This window comes from Oncorhynchus kisutch, linkage group LG17 (genome assembly GCF_002021735.2).
Source record: "Oncorhynchus kisutch isolate 150728-3 linkage group LG17, Okis_V2, whole genome shotgun sequence".
NCBI lineage: Eukaryota > Metazoa > Chordata > Actinopteri > Salmoniformes > Salmonidae > Oncorhynchus > Oncorhynchus kisutch.
In genome coordinates, this window is record NC_034190.2 from 37,690,912 (window position 1) to 37,704,851 (window position 13,940).

The 13,940-nt window shown below is 42.7% G+C and overlaps 1 protein-coding gene across 2 annotated transcripts; it reads right to left on the bottom strand.

Annotated features, from left to right (window-relative positions):
• Positions 1–608: 608 nt before the first annotated feature.
• Positions 609–13,408, bottom strand: LOC109908483 (zinc transporter 8-like). Of its 2 annotated transcripts, none has more exons than XM_031793769.1 (8): positions 13,256–13,408; positions 9,890–10,056; positions 9,488–9,634; positions 8,619–8,772; positions 4,993–5,356; positions 1,937–2,042; positions 1,558–1,692; positions 609–1,304 (listed from the first exon to the last, which is right to left on the bottom strand). In XM_031793769.1, the coding sequence occupies exons 1-8, from the start codon at positions 13,327–13,329 to the stop codon at positions 1,159–1,161; spliced, it is 1,293 nt and encodes a 430-aa protein (XP_031649629.1). In that variant the 5' UTR covers positions 13,330–13,408; the 3' UTR covers positions 609–1,158. The 2 variants fall into 2 exon arrangements, with proteins under 2 accessions (XP_031649629.1, XP_031649630.1); XM_031793770.1 differs by lacking the exon at positions 13,256–13,408 and adding an exon at positions 12,635–12,773.
• Positions 13,409–13,940: the final 532 nt, after the last annotated feature.

Below are 13,940 nucleotides of genomic sequence, written 5' to 3' on the forward strand. Positions count from 1 at the left end.
ACATTTTTCTATTGTGTTATTGACTGTACTTTTGTTTATCCCACGTGTAACTCTTTGTTGTTGTTTTTTGTCGCACTGCTTTGCTTTATCTTGGCCGGGTCGCAGTTGTGAATGAGAACTTGTTCTCAACTGGCCTACCTGGTTAAATAAAGGTGAAATTAAACAAATATAACAACATTTAAAAAAGTTTTTAAATAGCTGGCTAACTCATTGATCCTGCTTTGTAGTATACCCCTCTGGTCCAATATCCATGATAGATCAGCCAAAAGCAGTGCTTGATGTGGGCTGAAATAGGTGCCGGTACACATCCAGGGGGGCTGCACTGCTGTAACACATGGACAATAAAGTTGTATCCTATTTTGGGTGCTGTTTATATTAAGGTGCAGGAACTCCACAATATTTTCCGTGGTGGAAAAAGTACCCAATTTTCATACTTGAGTAAAAGTAAAGATACCATCAAAGAAAATGACTCAAGTAAAAGTAAAAGTCACCCAGTAAAATACTACTTGAGTAAAAGTCTAAAAGTATTTGGTTTTAAATATACTTATGTATCAAAAGTAAAAGCATAAATAATTTAAAATGTCTAATTTTAAGCAAACCAGACAATACGATGTTCTTGTTTTTTTAATTTACAGATGGCCAGGGTCACAGTTCAACACTTAGAAATAAGTTACAAATGAAGCATTTGTGTTTAGTGATTCTGCCAGATCAGAGGCTGTAGAGATGACCAGGGATGTTCTCTCAATAAGTGCATGAATTAGACAATTGTTCTTTCCTGCTAAGCATTCAAAATGTAACAAGAACTTTTGGGTGTCAGGGAAAATGTAAGGCGTAAGAAGTACATTATTTTCTTTAGGAATGCAGTGCAGTAAAACTTAAAGTTGTCAAAAATATAAATAGTAAAGTAAAGTACAGATAACCCCAAAAAACAACTTAAGTATTACTTAAAAAATATTTTCACTGAATATTTTAAGCCAATATTCTCTAAGAGGTGCAGAAACTCGAGCAGTAGAATATGTGAGGTGCTATAACTCAGTCCCAGCATGTTCCTGGCCAAGTCAAGCACTGGCCAAAAGCCTGTCCAGGTTACAACTAAATCCGGGTTTGGTAGCTTATTCCTCTGGGCTCCTGGCCTCTCCCATGGGCTCAAACAGACGTCTATATTTTGGGGTCGTCACACAGGCTACACCCAGGCTTCTGGTCGGCCTGTTGTTCCAGCTGTATGGTGACTGAATGGAAGTTGTAGTTGGAGAAGCAAGTTTGGGTAATCTCCCTTAGAACTGGCTGGGCATCCACTAAGTCATCTGTGGAGGGAAAGGGAAATGCAAGTATGATGACACTGACCGAATCACAATTCTGCAAGTCACTATGGTCTGATCAAGTCAAGTCATAGATAGTGAAAACGGCAGTGGTATTTCCAGAGAAAGTGTAATACTCTGATATATGGCAAACAAATATAAATAGTAATGAATACAATAAAGCCATCATCATCATCATTATATATGAGAGATGTAACATAACAGTAGATTACTGACAGCCTGGTCCAGCTACACTCACCTATAGCCACGTGTGCTGACAGCACCGTCTGGTTCATAGTCAGGGCCCAGATATGGAGGCTATGGATAGACTTCACCCCCTTCACTGCCAGCAGCCGATCCCTCACCTCACCGTGCTTCACTCCAGCTGGGGTGCCTGGGAAGAGATCGAGAGGGAGGGAAAGATATGGATTTCATTACACGCACACACGCACAGAGGAGGGACTAGGCACAAAAGTTTGGCAAATTAGGTCCCTTTTAGACATGTTACAATAATCAACTCTTGCGCAAAAACATATCCTCGTGGCTGTCGTCAATATAAGTCATTCCTAGTCTATAGTAAGACGGCCACTTTGACATAATACCGAAACAGGGATGTTAGAGGGAATTCCATGTTTTACCTTCCATGAGGACCATCAGGATGTCTCTCAGAATGGTGATGGTGGTTCCCAGGACAAATATGGAAAACAGGAACGTACAGATAGGGTCAGCTATCTTATACTCGGGCTGTGGGAATCAGAGAAAGAGTGATTAAGGACCATAATCATTACATAGTTTAATATTATATATTTTTTTGCCTTTATTTAACTAGGCAAGTCAGTTTAGAATAAATTCTTATTTACAATGACGTCCTACAAGGGTCAAACCCGGACGACGCTGGGCCAATTTACGCCGCCCTATGGGACTCCCAATCACAGCCGTTTGTGATACAGCCTGGATTTGAATCAGGGTGTCTGTAGTGATACCTCTAGCACTGAGATGCAGTGCCTTAGACCGCTGTGCCACTTGGGAGCATTATCTTACATTATCTTTACATCTTTTCCCCCCAATATATTTTACTTTAGTCAAGACATACTTGAGGAAATCTATGACGTCCCAATCGCACATTGAAACACGTAAAGTTTGTGCTCGTACAGCATCATAAAAGGGATAATTATATTGAAAATTGCCACGATGTCAGTCAAAAAAATACACCATGCTCAAAAGTTCAATTTGGGAACATGACGCGATAGATTTTAATGCCTACGGGGGTGCATGCTCAGCACATGAAGATAGTGAGAGATTATCACACACAGGAAGGAAGAGGGGGAAGAGTCTAAAAGTCACTCTGGGTTTACTGTGAAATGAACCTGTAAACTTCTGTGACCGAGTGGTACATTATGTACTGCAGAGATACTTCATTTGTTTGCGCAAGCTAATAAATCGCGAAGTGGATAGTCAACAATTTATAATAAAACGTAGCTAACTAGAAATAGTAGTTACAGTATATGGATCTTCCATCAATTACTGCTTGATTCATTGTGTTTTGATGAGAGTTTTCAATAGTATTTATGCTACATTTATGCAAATTCAAAAGGACTTTTAACTGAAACTATGAAATTAGACTAAATACCTAATATTGTCATGGCACTATTTGGGACACTACTGTGTTTCATTCTAATGCAGAGTATTCAGCTATCTAAATGATCAGATCAAAATTACATCTTACGAAAGCCAGGGAGAGTGAGTCAACACTAACATCCTTATCTAGCCTGCCCATTTTCCCTCGGCCCTAATCTCCTCACCCCATCGCCCTCTCCACCTCAGTTGACCACTACCTCCCACAAAGTGAAGGCTCCTCAGAGGAAGAAGGGTAGGACCATTCTCCTCAGTGAATATTTTATTTTATTTTTAAACACGTTACCAAATAATTGATTAAAACACACTGCTTTGCAATGAACGACTATGGTAGCCTCAACAGCACTCTGTAGGGTAGCACCATGTTGTAGCCGGAGGACAGCTAGTTTCCGTATAAATACAAATGTATTTATTTGTAAGAGAGAGAGAGAGATTTTGTGTTATTTTTTTGTTGCTTTTATTAATTTATTGCCACAGTGGCCACCGGTGTAACTGCTAAATTGCTTGCTGACTGTACTAGCTAGCATGATTGGAGCAGGTTTACTAACGCGTTAGTTCTAGTAGCTATGTTGACTATGACGTTAGCTAATATGGTGACAATGATGTAAGCTGTGGGTAGCGGTTAATGGTTATGATATGAAGGTTTGGCTTGGAAAGGTTTTTTCGCCTGGTCACAGACAGCTGTTGTGCTGTCCACAAGCCAAGAATGGAGAAAGGAGGAGAGTGCGTAGATGCGAGAAGGAATTATACAACGAGCAATATGATCATGATCATGCTGTTTGCATGTGGCTGCTTTGAAAGTGAACTGTGTTTGCGTGTGATCAGTGGTATATTCATTCTTCTGATTCTGTTGAAAAATGTGTCTTAAATGGAAGCAAACGGAACAAAACATATCTGAATTTGTCCAATAGAAACTCTCGTTTGCAACTGTTGGACTAATGATAACACGCTAGATCAGCTAGATGCAGGCAAGAGTGTGCAAGACGGTAATGAATGTGTCACTGTATGTCACCTTGATTACACAAATTTGTCTCTTGACCTGTGAACCTAAGTTGTAAATGTTTATTCATAAGCTAGGTTGTAGCAACCTTATGATAGGTATAGGGAAAATTTGAGTATCGTGTAGTAGCCTAAACCATTTTAAATGTCACCGAACGCCCCTGCTCCCAAATGACCCCAGTTAACCACTTTCTCCCCATCACCCAGTTGACCACTACCTCTCACATGACCCCAGTTGACCACTACCTCCCACATAACCCCAGTTGACCACTATCTCCACCATCACCCCGGTTGACCACTGCCTAACACATGACCCCAGTTAACCACTTTCTCCCCATCACCCCAGTTGACCACTACCTCCCACATGAAACCAATTAACCACTACCCCACCATCACCCCAGTTGACCACTATCTCCCCCATCACCCCTGTTGACCACTATCTCCCACATCACCCCAGTTGACTACTACCCCTCACATCACCCCAGTTGATCACTATCTCCCACATCACCCCAGTTGACCACTATCTCCCACATCACCCCAGTTGACCACTATCTCCACCATCACCCCAGTTGACCACTACCTCCCATATCACCCCAGTTGACCACTATTTCCACCATCACCCCGGTTGACCACTGCCTAACACATGACCCCAGTTAACCACTTTCTCCCATCACCCCAGTTGACCACTACCTCCCACATGAAACCAATTAACCACTACCCCACCATCACCCCAGTTGACCACTATCTCCCCCATCACCCCTGTTGACCACTACCTCCCACATCACCCCATTTGATCACTACCCCTCCCATCACCAATGTTGACCCCTATCTCCCCATCACCCCAGCTGAACACTACCCCTCCCATCACCCCAGTTGACCACTACCCCTCCCATCCCCCCAGTTGACCACTATCTCCCACATCACCCCAGTTGACCACTACCCCTCACATCACCCCAGTTGATCACTATCTCCCACATCACCCCAGTTGACCACTATCTCCACCATCACCCCAGTTGACCACTACCTCCCATATCACCCCAGTTGTTCTCTCACCACTGACCTTGAAGAAGATGATGATGGCGCTGACCAACACGCTGATGCTCTGGAGCAGGTCTCCCACCACGTGCACGAAGGCAGCACGCACGCTGGCATTGGCCTGAGGTCGTGACTCCGACAACTCATACTGCTGAACGTCCACCCCACCATGCTGCTCCAAATCGCCGTTTCCATGGGAATGGTTTTCCTGGTTACCGTTACCGTGTGAGTGGTTACTTTTGCTGCTGTGCCCGTGCCTATCACTCACCGCGTGGCTGTGACCGTGGTTGCCCTTGTCGTTGTTGCCGTGGCTGTGGCTGTGGCTGTGCCCGCTACTGAGGCCCCCGTGGCTGTGCCCATGCCCGGACTGGTGCAAGGTGAAAGCCATACTGCCCACAGGACGTTCAGAAAGACATAACATATTAAAAGCCTTGTTATTAGGCATTATAAATGTTCATATAGGCTTACAACAAGTTATAAAGCATTATACCTGGATGCATTACTGCAACATTGAATCTTCAAACTCAAATCAAATCAAATCAAATTTATTTATATAGCCCTTCGTACATCAGCTGATATCTCAAAGTGCTGTACAGAAACCCAGCCTAAAACCCCAAACAGCAAGCAATGCAGGTGGAGAAGCACAGTGGCTAGGAAAAACTCCCTAGAAAGGCCAATACCTAGGAAGAAACCTAGAGAGGAACCAGGCTATGTGGGGTGGCCAGTCCTCTTCTGGCTGTGCCGGGTGGAGATTATAACAGAACATGGTCAAGATGTTCAATGTTCATAAATGACCAGCATGGTCGAATAATAATAAGGCAGAACAGTTGAAACTAGAGCAGCAGCACAGTCAGGTGGAAGTTGAAACTGGAGCAGCAGCATGGCCAGGTAGACTGGGGACAGCAAGGAGTCATCATGTCAGGTAGTCCTGGGGCATGGTCCTAGGGCTCAGGTCAGTTGAAACTGGAACAGCAGCATGGCCAGGTGGACTGGGGACAGCAAGGAGTCATCATGTCAGGTAGTCCTGGGGCATGGTCCTAGGGCTCAGGTCCTCCGAGAGAGAGAAAGAAAGAGAGAAGGAGAGAATTAGAGAACGCACACTTAGATTCACACAGGACACCGAATAGGACAGGAGAAGTACTCCAGATATAACAAACTGACCCCAGCCCCCCGACACATAAACTACTGCAGCATAAATACTGGAGGCTGAGACAGGAGGGGTCAGGAGACACTGTGGCCCCATCCGAGGACACCCCCGGACAGGGCCAAACAGGAAGGATATAACCCCACCCACTTTGCCAAAGCACAGCCCCCACACCACTAGAGGGATATCTTCAACCACCAACTTACCATCCTGAGACAAGGCTGAGTATAGCCCACAAAGATCTCCGCCACGGCACAACCCAAGGGGGGGGGGGCGCCAACCCAGACAGGATGACCACAACAGTGAATCAACCCACTCAGGTGACGCACCCCCTCCAGGGACAGCATGAGAGAGCCCCAGCAAGCCAGTGACTCAGCCCCTGTAATAGGGTTAGAGGCAGAGAATCCCAGTGGAAAGAGGGGAACCGGCCAGGCAGAGACAGCAAGGGCGGTTCGTTGCTCCAGAGCCTTTCCGTTCACCTTCCCACTCCTGGGCCAGACTACACTCAATCATATGACCCACTGAAGAGATGAGTCTTCAGTAAAGACTTAAAGGTTGAGACCGAGTTTGCGTCTCTGACATGGGTAGGCAGACCGTTCCATAAAAATGGAGCTCTATAGGAGAAAGCCCTGCCTCCAGCTGTTTGCTTAGAAATTCTAGGGACAATTAGGAGGCCTGCGTCTTGTGACCGTAGCGTACGTATAGGTATGTACGGCAGGACCAAATCAGAGAGATAGGTAGGAGCATGCCCATGTAATGCTTTGTAGGTTAGCAGTAAAACCTTGAAATCAGCCCTTGCTTTGACAGGAAGCCAGTGTAGAGAGGCTAGCACTGGAGTAATATGATCAAATTTTTTGGTTCTAGTCAGGATTCTAGCAGCCGTATTTAGCACTAACTGAAGTTTATTTAGTGCTTTATCCGGGTAGCCGGAAAATAGAGCATTGCAGTAGTCTAACCTAGAAGTGACAAAAGCATGGATTAATTTTTCTGCATCATTTTTGGACAGAAAGTTTCTGATTTTTGCAATGTTACGTAGATGGAAAAAAGCTGTCCTCGAAATGGTCTTGATATGTTCTTCAAAAGAGAGATCAGGGTCCAGAGTAACGCCGAGGTCCTTCACAGTTTTATTTGAGACGACTGTACAACCATTAAGATTAATTGTCAGATTCAACAGAAGATCTCTTTGTTTCTTGGGACCTAGAACAAGCATCTCTGTTTTGTCCGAGTTTAATAGTAGAAAGTTTGCAGCCATCCACTTCCTTATGTCTGAAACACATGCTTCTAGCGAGGGCAATTTTGGGGCTTCACCATGTTTCATTGAAATGTACAGCTGTGTGTCATCCGCATAGCAGTGAAAGTTTACATTATGTTTTCGAATAACATCCCCAAGAGGTAAAATATATAGTGAAAACAATAGTGGTCCTAAAACGGAACCTTGAGGAACACCGAAATTTACAGTTGATTTGTCAGAGGACAAACCATTCACAGAGACAAACTGATATCTTTCCGACAGATAAGATCTAAACCAGGCCAGAACATGTCCGTGTAGACCAATTTGGGTTTCCAATCTCTCCAAAAGAATGTGGTGATCGATGGTATCAAAAGCAGCACTAAGGTCTAGGAGCACGAGGACAGATGCAGAGCCTCGGTCCGATGCCATTAAAATGTCATTTACCACCTTCACAAGTGCCGTCTCAGTGCTATGATGGGGTCTAAAACCAGACTGAAGCATTTCGTATACATTGTTTGTCTTCAGGAAGGCAGTGAGTTGCTGCGCAACAGCCTTCTCTAAAATTTTTGAGAGGAATGGAAGATTCGATATAGGCCGATAGTTTGTGGAAGATATCTGTAGGCTGTTTACATGACAATACTTGTATATCCTTGCTACTGTCACATCTACTTGCTACTGTTGGGTAAACACTTTATTTGGATAGTCTGTAGAGCATCTATAGATGGACTATCTAGACTATCAGTAATATTTCAACTAATTACTGCTAACCCTAAACGTAGTTCTAACCCTAACCTTAACACTAACCTTAACACTAACCTTAACACTTATCCTAACCCTTTCCCAAACCTTAACCCTTACCCTAACCATTATTATAAACCTAACCCTAACCCCAATAGTAACCTTAGCAAGCAGTTGCTTATTAACAGATAGTTTGTTGATAGTATGAAAATACAGACTATCCGAATAAAGTGTGACATATTGTGGTTTGATTTTCACTTGTGAGTCACTAATATCTAGTCCTAAGCGGGAACCGTTAACAACCCGAAAATACTATTTACAGGGAATAAAACCCACGGCAATCCACGTCAGTTTCTTAGCTTGTCTGTCATCAGTAGTCGTCAATTGTAAACACTATATTAGTCATGGTAACAGCAGACCACGTCAATTCCAGAAGATGAATTAGAAGTCAATTCATGTATGGAATTGAATGTCTCTACGAACATTTCAGTTCATGAATGGTGAAAAAATGGGCAGCGTTTCGGGTCGGTGGACTCACATGATGTTTGCAAGCACAGCGCAGCCTGAGGTAATGAGCATGATGGTCCCCTCGATCTCGTAATTATCTCTGATGAGCCGCTGCACGGCCAGGTAGACCAACACACCTGTCACAAGCCAGATGGTCACCACCGAGAGGAGAGCGCCCAGGATCTCTAGAGGATAGAGGGAGAGGACACACACACACAGGAGAGGAGAAAAAGAGAACACATCATGTTTAAATCAAGGGAAAGGCAGAGATAGAAATGATAGAAATGTCATGGACAGATATATGACAGTAAAGAGATGCAGGAAAACCCATTTGATCTTGCCAGCAGTCCCCGGCACAAAACGTACCACATAGTGAGAGCCAAGAGGAACGGTCTCCAATAAGAGACACGGGTAGCCAAGTTTTACAAAACTCCCGTTGAAAAGTGAACCATGGTACTATTCACCTGAAAGGGAATTGATGCATGTGATTTTTTTTAAGTATGATTTGTCAGGTTCCTATTGTAAAGACCAAGATACACAATCACAACGCTAAAACAACCATTAGGTATGCTCTTCTATAGACATACTAAATCCCTCCACTTCAACTTATTTGTTCCAGAAAGCATGTGAGAGTATAAAGCACACGCATTGAGTATACTATCGACGGCTTATAGTAGCTTTCAACATTCGCTGGCTCGTGATATTGCGATACATCAAGTATTGATTATTGATGAAGATGGTAGTGATGATGAGGATGAGCATATTATGATGATAATGATGATCATGACGAAGATGAAGGTGATGATGTTGATGAATAATATTGACAATGATGATGATAATGACGATAAAGACAAATGATGACAATGATGACAACAATGATGATGGGGATGATGGTCTCACCTGCACGATGCCAGCCGTAGCTGAGTGTGCGTGTGGCGGGTCTGGACGAGAGCCACAGAGACACCAGGCTGATGATGAAACTGGCGAAGTCTACCAGCAGGTGGGCGGCGTCTGTCATCACCGCCAGACTCCCCGCAAAGTAACCACCTACAGACAGATAGAGGAGTGTGTGAGAGAGAGAGAGAGAGAAGTGAGTGAGTGAGTGAGTGAGTGAGTGAGTGAGTGAGTGAGTGAGTGAGTGAGTGAGTGAGTGAGTGAGTGAGTGACTGAGTGACTGAGTGACTGACTGACTGACTGACTGACTAACAACTAACTAACTGACTGCTGACTGACAGACACATAGAGTCCCTGACTAACTAATCGACAGGCTAACCAATAGTCATGTGTCATTTTACCCCTCACCCAGGATCTCTCCGATCATGAAGACCAAGCAAACAGCCGAGACCACATAGAGCCTCTTCCTGGCCAACTGCTTCTCCCGCTCCCTGTCCTCCGTAGCCTGGCTGTTGTCATGGCAATGATTGATGTTTCTGTCCTTTTCCATCTGCATTATCTCATCTGTGGACACACTGTAGGCGGGGGGGGGGGCGGGGGCAGGAAGGGAAGACAACAGACATATGGATTATCCCAAAAGGAGGAGAAGAGGGGGGTGAAAAGGAGACTGAAAGGGAAGACAAGATAGATGGACATCATGAACTTTGTCCAAGAAGGAGGAGGAGGGGGGACAGTAGGCAGAGAAAAGACTGAGGCAGAGCCTGTAAGAATGGCTGTCCCTCTCAAGTTGTACCCAGAAAGACCAGACAAGCGAGATGGATGTCATGAAAATCATCCAAGAATTAGGAGGAGGGGGAGGAGGGGGAATGGAAAGAAGAGAGAAAGACAGGCTGAGCAGAGTTTGTAAGAAAGGATGGTCCTCTCGATTGTGCACAGGTGTACATGTGGCTAAGATAAAATGTTGCTGTTTTAAAGCTAATTTCCTGCAATTCTACACGTTGCCATGAGGCAGAGAGAAGAAAAATGTCAGTGCGGGTGTTTTTTTCTCAAAATGTGAATTCTACATCTGTGATGTTAATTACATTGTCTGTGATGTTAATTACATTGTATGTATTAAACATGACATACATCTTTTTTAGTAATATGTTTATATTTCTCTGTCGCGTTTAAGTGAGTGAGGGTCATTAAAACTGTAACAATGTTGTATGTTGTGGCTACAAGTTGTAGTATGCCCAGTGTCTGTCGCATTTAAGTGAGTGAGAGTCATTAAAACTGTAACAATGTTGTATGTTGTGGCTACAAGTTGTAGTATGTCCAGTGTCTGTCGCATTTAAGTGAGAGTCATTAAAACTGTAACAATGTTGTATGTTGTGGCTACAAGTTGTAGTATGCCCAGTGTCTGTCACATTTAAGTGAGTGAGAGTCATTAAAACTGTAACAATGTTGTATGTTGTGGCTACAAGTTGTAGTATGCCCAGTGTCTCAAGTGTTTTTACTGTGTCTTGTCAACAGTGTGTTCTTTCCAACACCCCAGGGAGAATACTGCTGTACCATATACAGTCATCCAGCATATACAGGGCACCTCCATTTCAGAGCCTGTTTGGTACATGAAAGGAAACCTATCAGGAAAACCAGGTTAGTAGGGGGCCTTATTAGCTCCAATGTTGATAATTTACATTATTTTGGTTATATCCATAGCTAGGGGCCTTATGAGAGTCATACATTGGTACACTGGGGTCATGCCTTGAACACTGAACCAGTTTAATCTGTTAGGCTAACTGACTAACTGATGTGTCTCTGTTTGTTCAACCTTGTAGCTCCAGAGCTATCCTTCCTTTAAATCCCCAACTAGGGACCAGATAATGGATGTGATGAGAGAGCAGTGTTGGGGAGTAGTGAGTAGTTTAATTTGTAATTAAATACATTTTGTAGCTTGGTGGTAGTTAATGACTTTTTTTGCCATGTAGTGGTGTAGCTAACTACTGGAACTACACACTAAAATATGGTTGAAGTAGGACATTTCCTTTCTTTCCTAATTCTCACTTGAAACATAGTTTGTGTGTTCAATAGGACAATTTACACATTCTATTAACATCTGACTCCAGAGAAATCTGTTCTTGCAAAATTTGTAGTCTAGTGTAAAGGCTAGCTTAGTTAGCCGTGCGCGCTAAATAGCGTTTCAATCGGTGACGTAACTTGCTCTAAGACCTTGAAGTAGTAGTTCCCCTTGCTCTGCAAGGGCCGCGGCTTTTGTGGAGCGATGGGTAACGATGCTTCGTGGGTGACTGTTGTTGATGTGTGCAGAGGGTCCCTGGTTCGCGCCCGGGTTTGGGCGAGGGACGGTCTAAAGTTATACTGTTACACTAGGACATTTTATATTTAGATATGATAATTTATCGTAAAGTAGTTTGGATGTAGTGAACTCGCTTTTCAAAGTAATGTTAGTTAAAGTGGCAATCAGCAGTAGAAACAATAACAAAGCATACTGTTTCAGTAAAAAGCTGAGCTATGGATGCAGGGAATGACCATCAATGATATCAAAATTATAGTTATAACCATGTTTTGGGGATATATAGTGTTTGTTTATATTTACTTTGTTTACTAAAATTGGAGTAAAACAAGCTTATATTTGGGGTTCTGATGGGGTATGACAGTTAAACTGAGCTCATTAGGTATTTATAAGTTATATTCTTCAAGAATCAATATATCATTCATTTATAAGTCCAAAAATGGATGTAACAACTGCCGATTGCCCCTTTAAGTAAACTATATTTTCTTAAGCGTAGCTTTGGTGTAGCTTAACTTCTGCCAGTGTTAAGTAATTGGTCAACTATATTTTCAGAGTAGCTTTCCCAACACTGTGGGAGAGCGTTAATACCACATTTGGTGAGAATGCTATGAAATAAGGAAAGACACCGCGCTCTTTAGCATGACAATTGGGTCTAAGCTACGTTTAACATCGGAGGCAGAAGGACGGTGAACTGACAGTACGTTATTACCACGATAGCAGAGCACTGGTGGGGTGAGAAACCCAGAATTAGAACCCGTGCGCAAATCTTTTTTCTCTCGCATGACTGGAGTATTAGGCTGTCTAAGATTCTCAAAAAAGTGTTTTAAATTCTATCCATGAAAATACCAATTCAAATAACTCACCATGGGTGCTCAACACCCTCCTCGTACACCAATTACATCTTCCAACGTGTATTTTACAACATCACAAGCGGTCTCGAACCTCCAAGTTTGCGCAACACTACAGCCAGCCAGAACCAGACCCGCGTGTACAATATTGTAGGCTATAACCCACCCAGCCTTGCAGGAGGCGAGGCTGAGCTTGAGGACAGATAACGCCTAATAAGGTGATCTCAAGGCTGTCTGCTGTATAGAAAACATTATAAAACAAACTGTCACATTAAACAGAATATAATAAATGTGAAATAAATGTGACTGCAGCGTATGAAATGTGAGAACTAGGCCCAATCACTTATTAGCATAATTCAATAATCATATCGTCCTAATCATGTGCATATGCTTCAAGTGAATAAAAATATAAACAAATTGTTGCTGTGGAAATGGAGGAACAAATTCAAATAAATAACCCCTACTTATCAAATTATATTTAGGCTAAAGTTTAAATTTCCATTTTGGTTATTTACCAGACGCCCTTATCCAGTCATATTTCGATGTAATTTTGTTTTCAGATATGATAAATGTTAATTACATAATTGAAAACAACAGACTGACACTTTCAGACAATAAATAAACGGGCTACTTTACCTTTCCATGGTGATGCTATACATGGTGCCTTTCTCGGTGACCAGTTTAGTTTTCTCTGGATCCTTTCTGAACATGATTGAGTGCTTCAGGGACGACAATAAACAATATAAAACTGGTTACAGTAAACAATATAAAACTTGTTAAACTATTAACACCCAGCCAATATATTTAGACAGAGAAATAAAAACAGACAAAATAAAAATGCAATTTTCTTTTTTTAAATTGACTAATGTAAAATAAATAGGCACATTTCTAGTGTTATCATCATCTAGATCTCCTCTCATAAAAGAGGACAAGTTCCATGCATCTTCAAATATTGTTTGAGTGACAATGCAAGCAGTGTTAGTATTTGAAGCCTTGTGACCAAGCACCGTGTGCAAATGTAGCCTCTTGCAGCAACACCTTTAGGCAAAAGTTTCTCATTCGGAGAGAGGGTAGGAATTTGAATAAGATATATTCTGTTTCGAAAAGGTAAGATTCAGTAAAATAGGCAGTGGTGGAAAAAATACTCAATTGTCATACTTGAGTAAAAGTTAAGATACCTTAATTGAAAATGACTATCATGTTTCAAGGTAAGACCCAGATACAGACAGAGTCGAATTAACAACTGTTTATTAATCTGACAGGGGCAGGCAAAATGACAGGTCAAGGGCAGGCAGGGGTCAGTAATCCAGATAGGTGGGGC

Excerpts from the sequence above, each read along its gene's own strand:
- LOC109908483 (XM_031793769.1), bottom strand. The coding sequence starts at position 13,329 with ATGTTCAGAAAGGATCCAGAGAAAACTAAACTGGTCACCGAGAAAGGC. Across the intron at positions 5,357-8,618 it reads GCTGTGCTTGCAAACATCAT|TATGGCTTTCACCTTGCACC; the intron begins GTGAGTCCACCG and ends TCCTGTGGGCAG. Across the intron at positions 1,693-1,936 it reads CCTGATGGTCCTCATGGAAG|GCACCCCAGCTGGAGTGAAG; the intron begins GTAAAACATGGA and ends ATCTCTTCCCAG.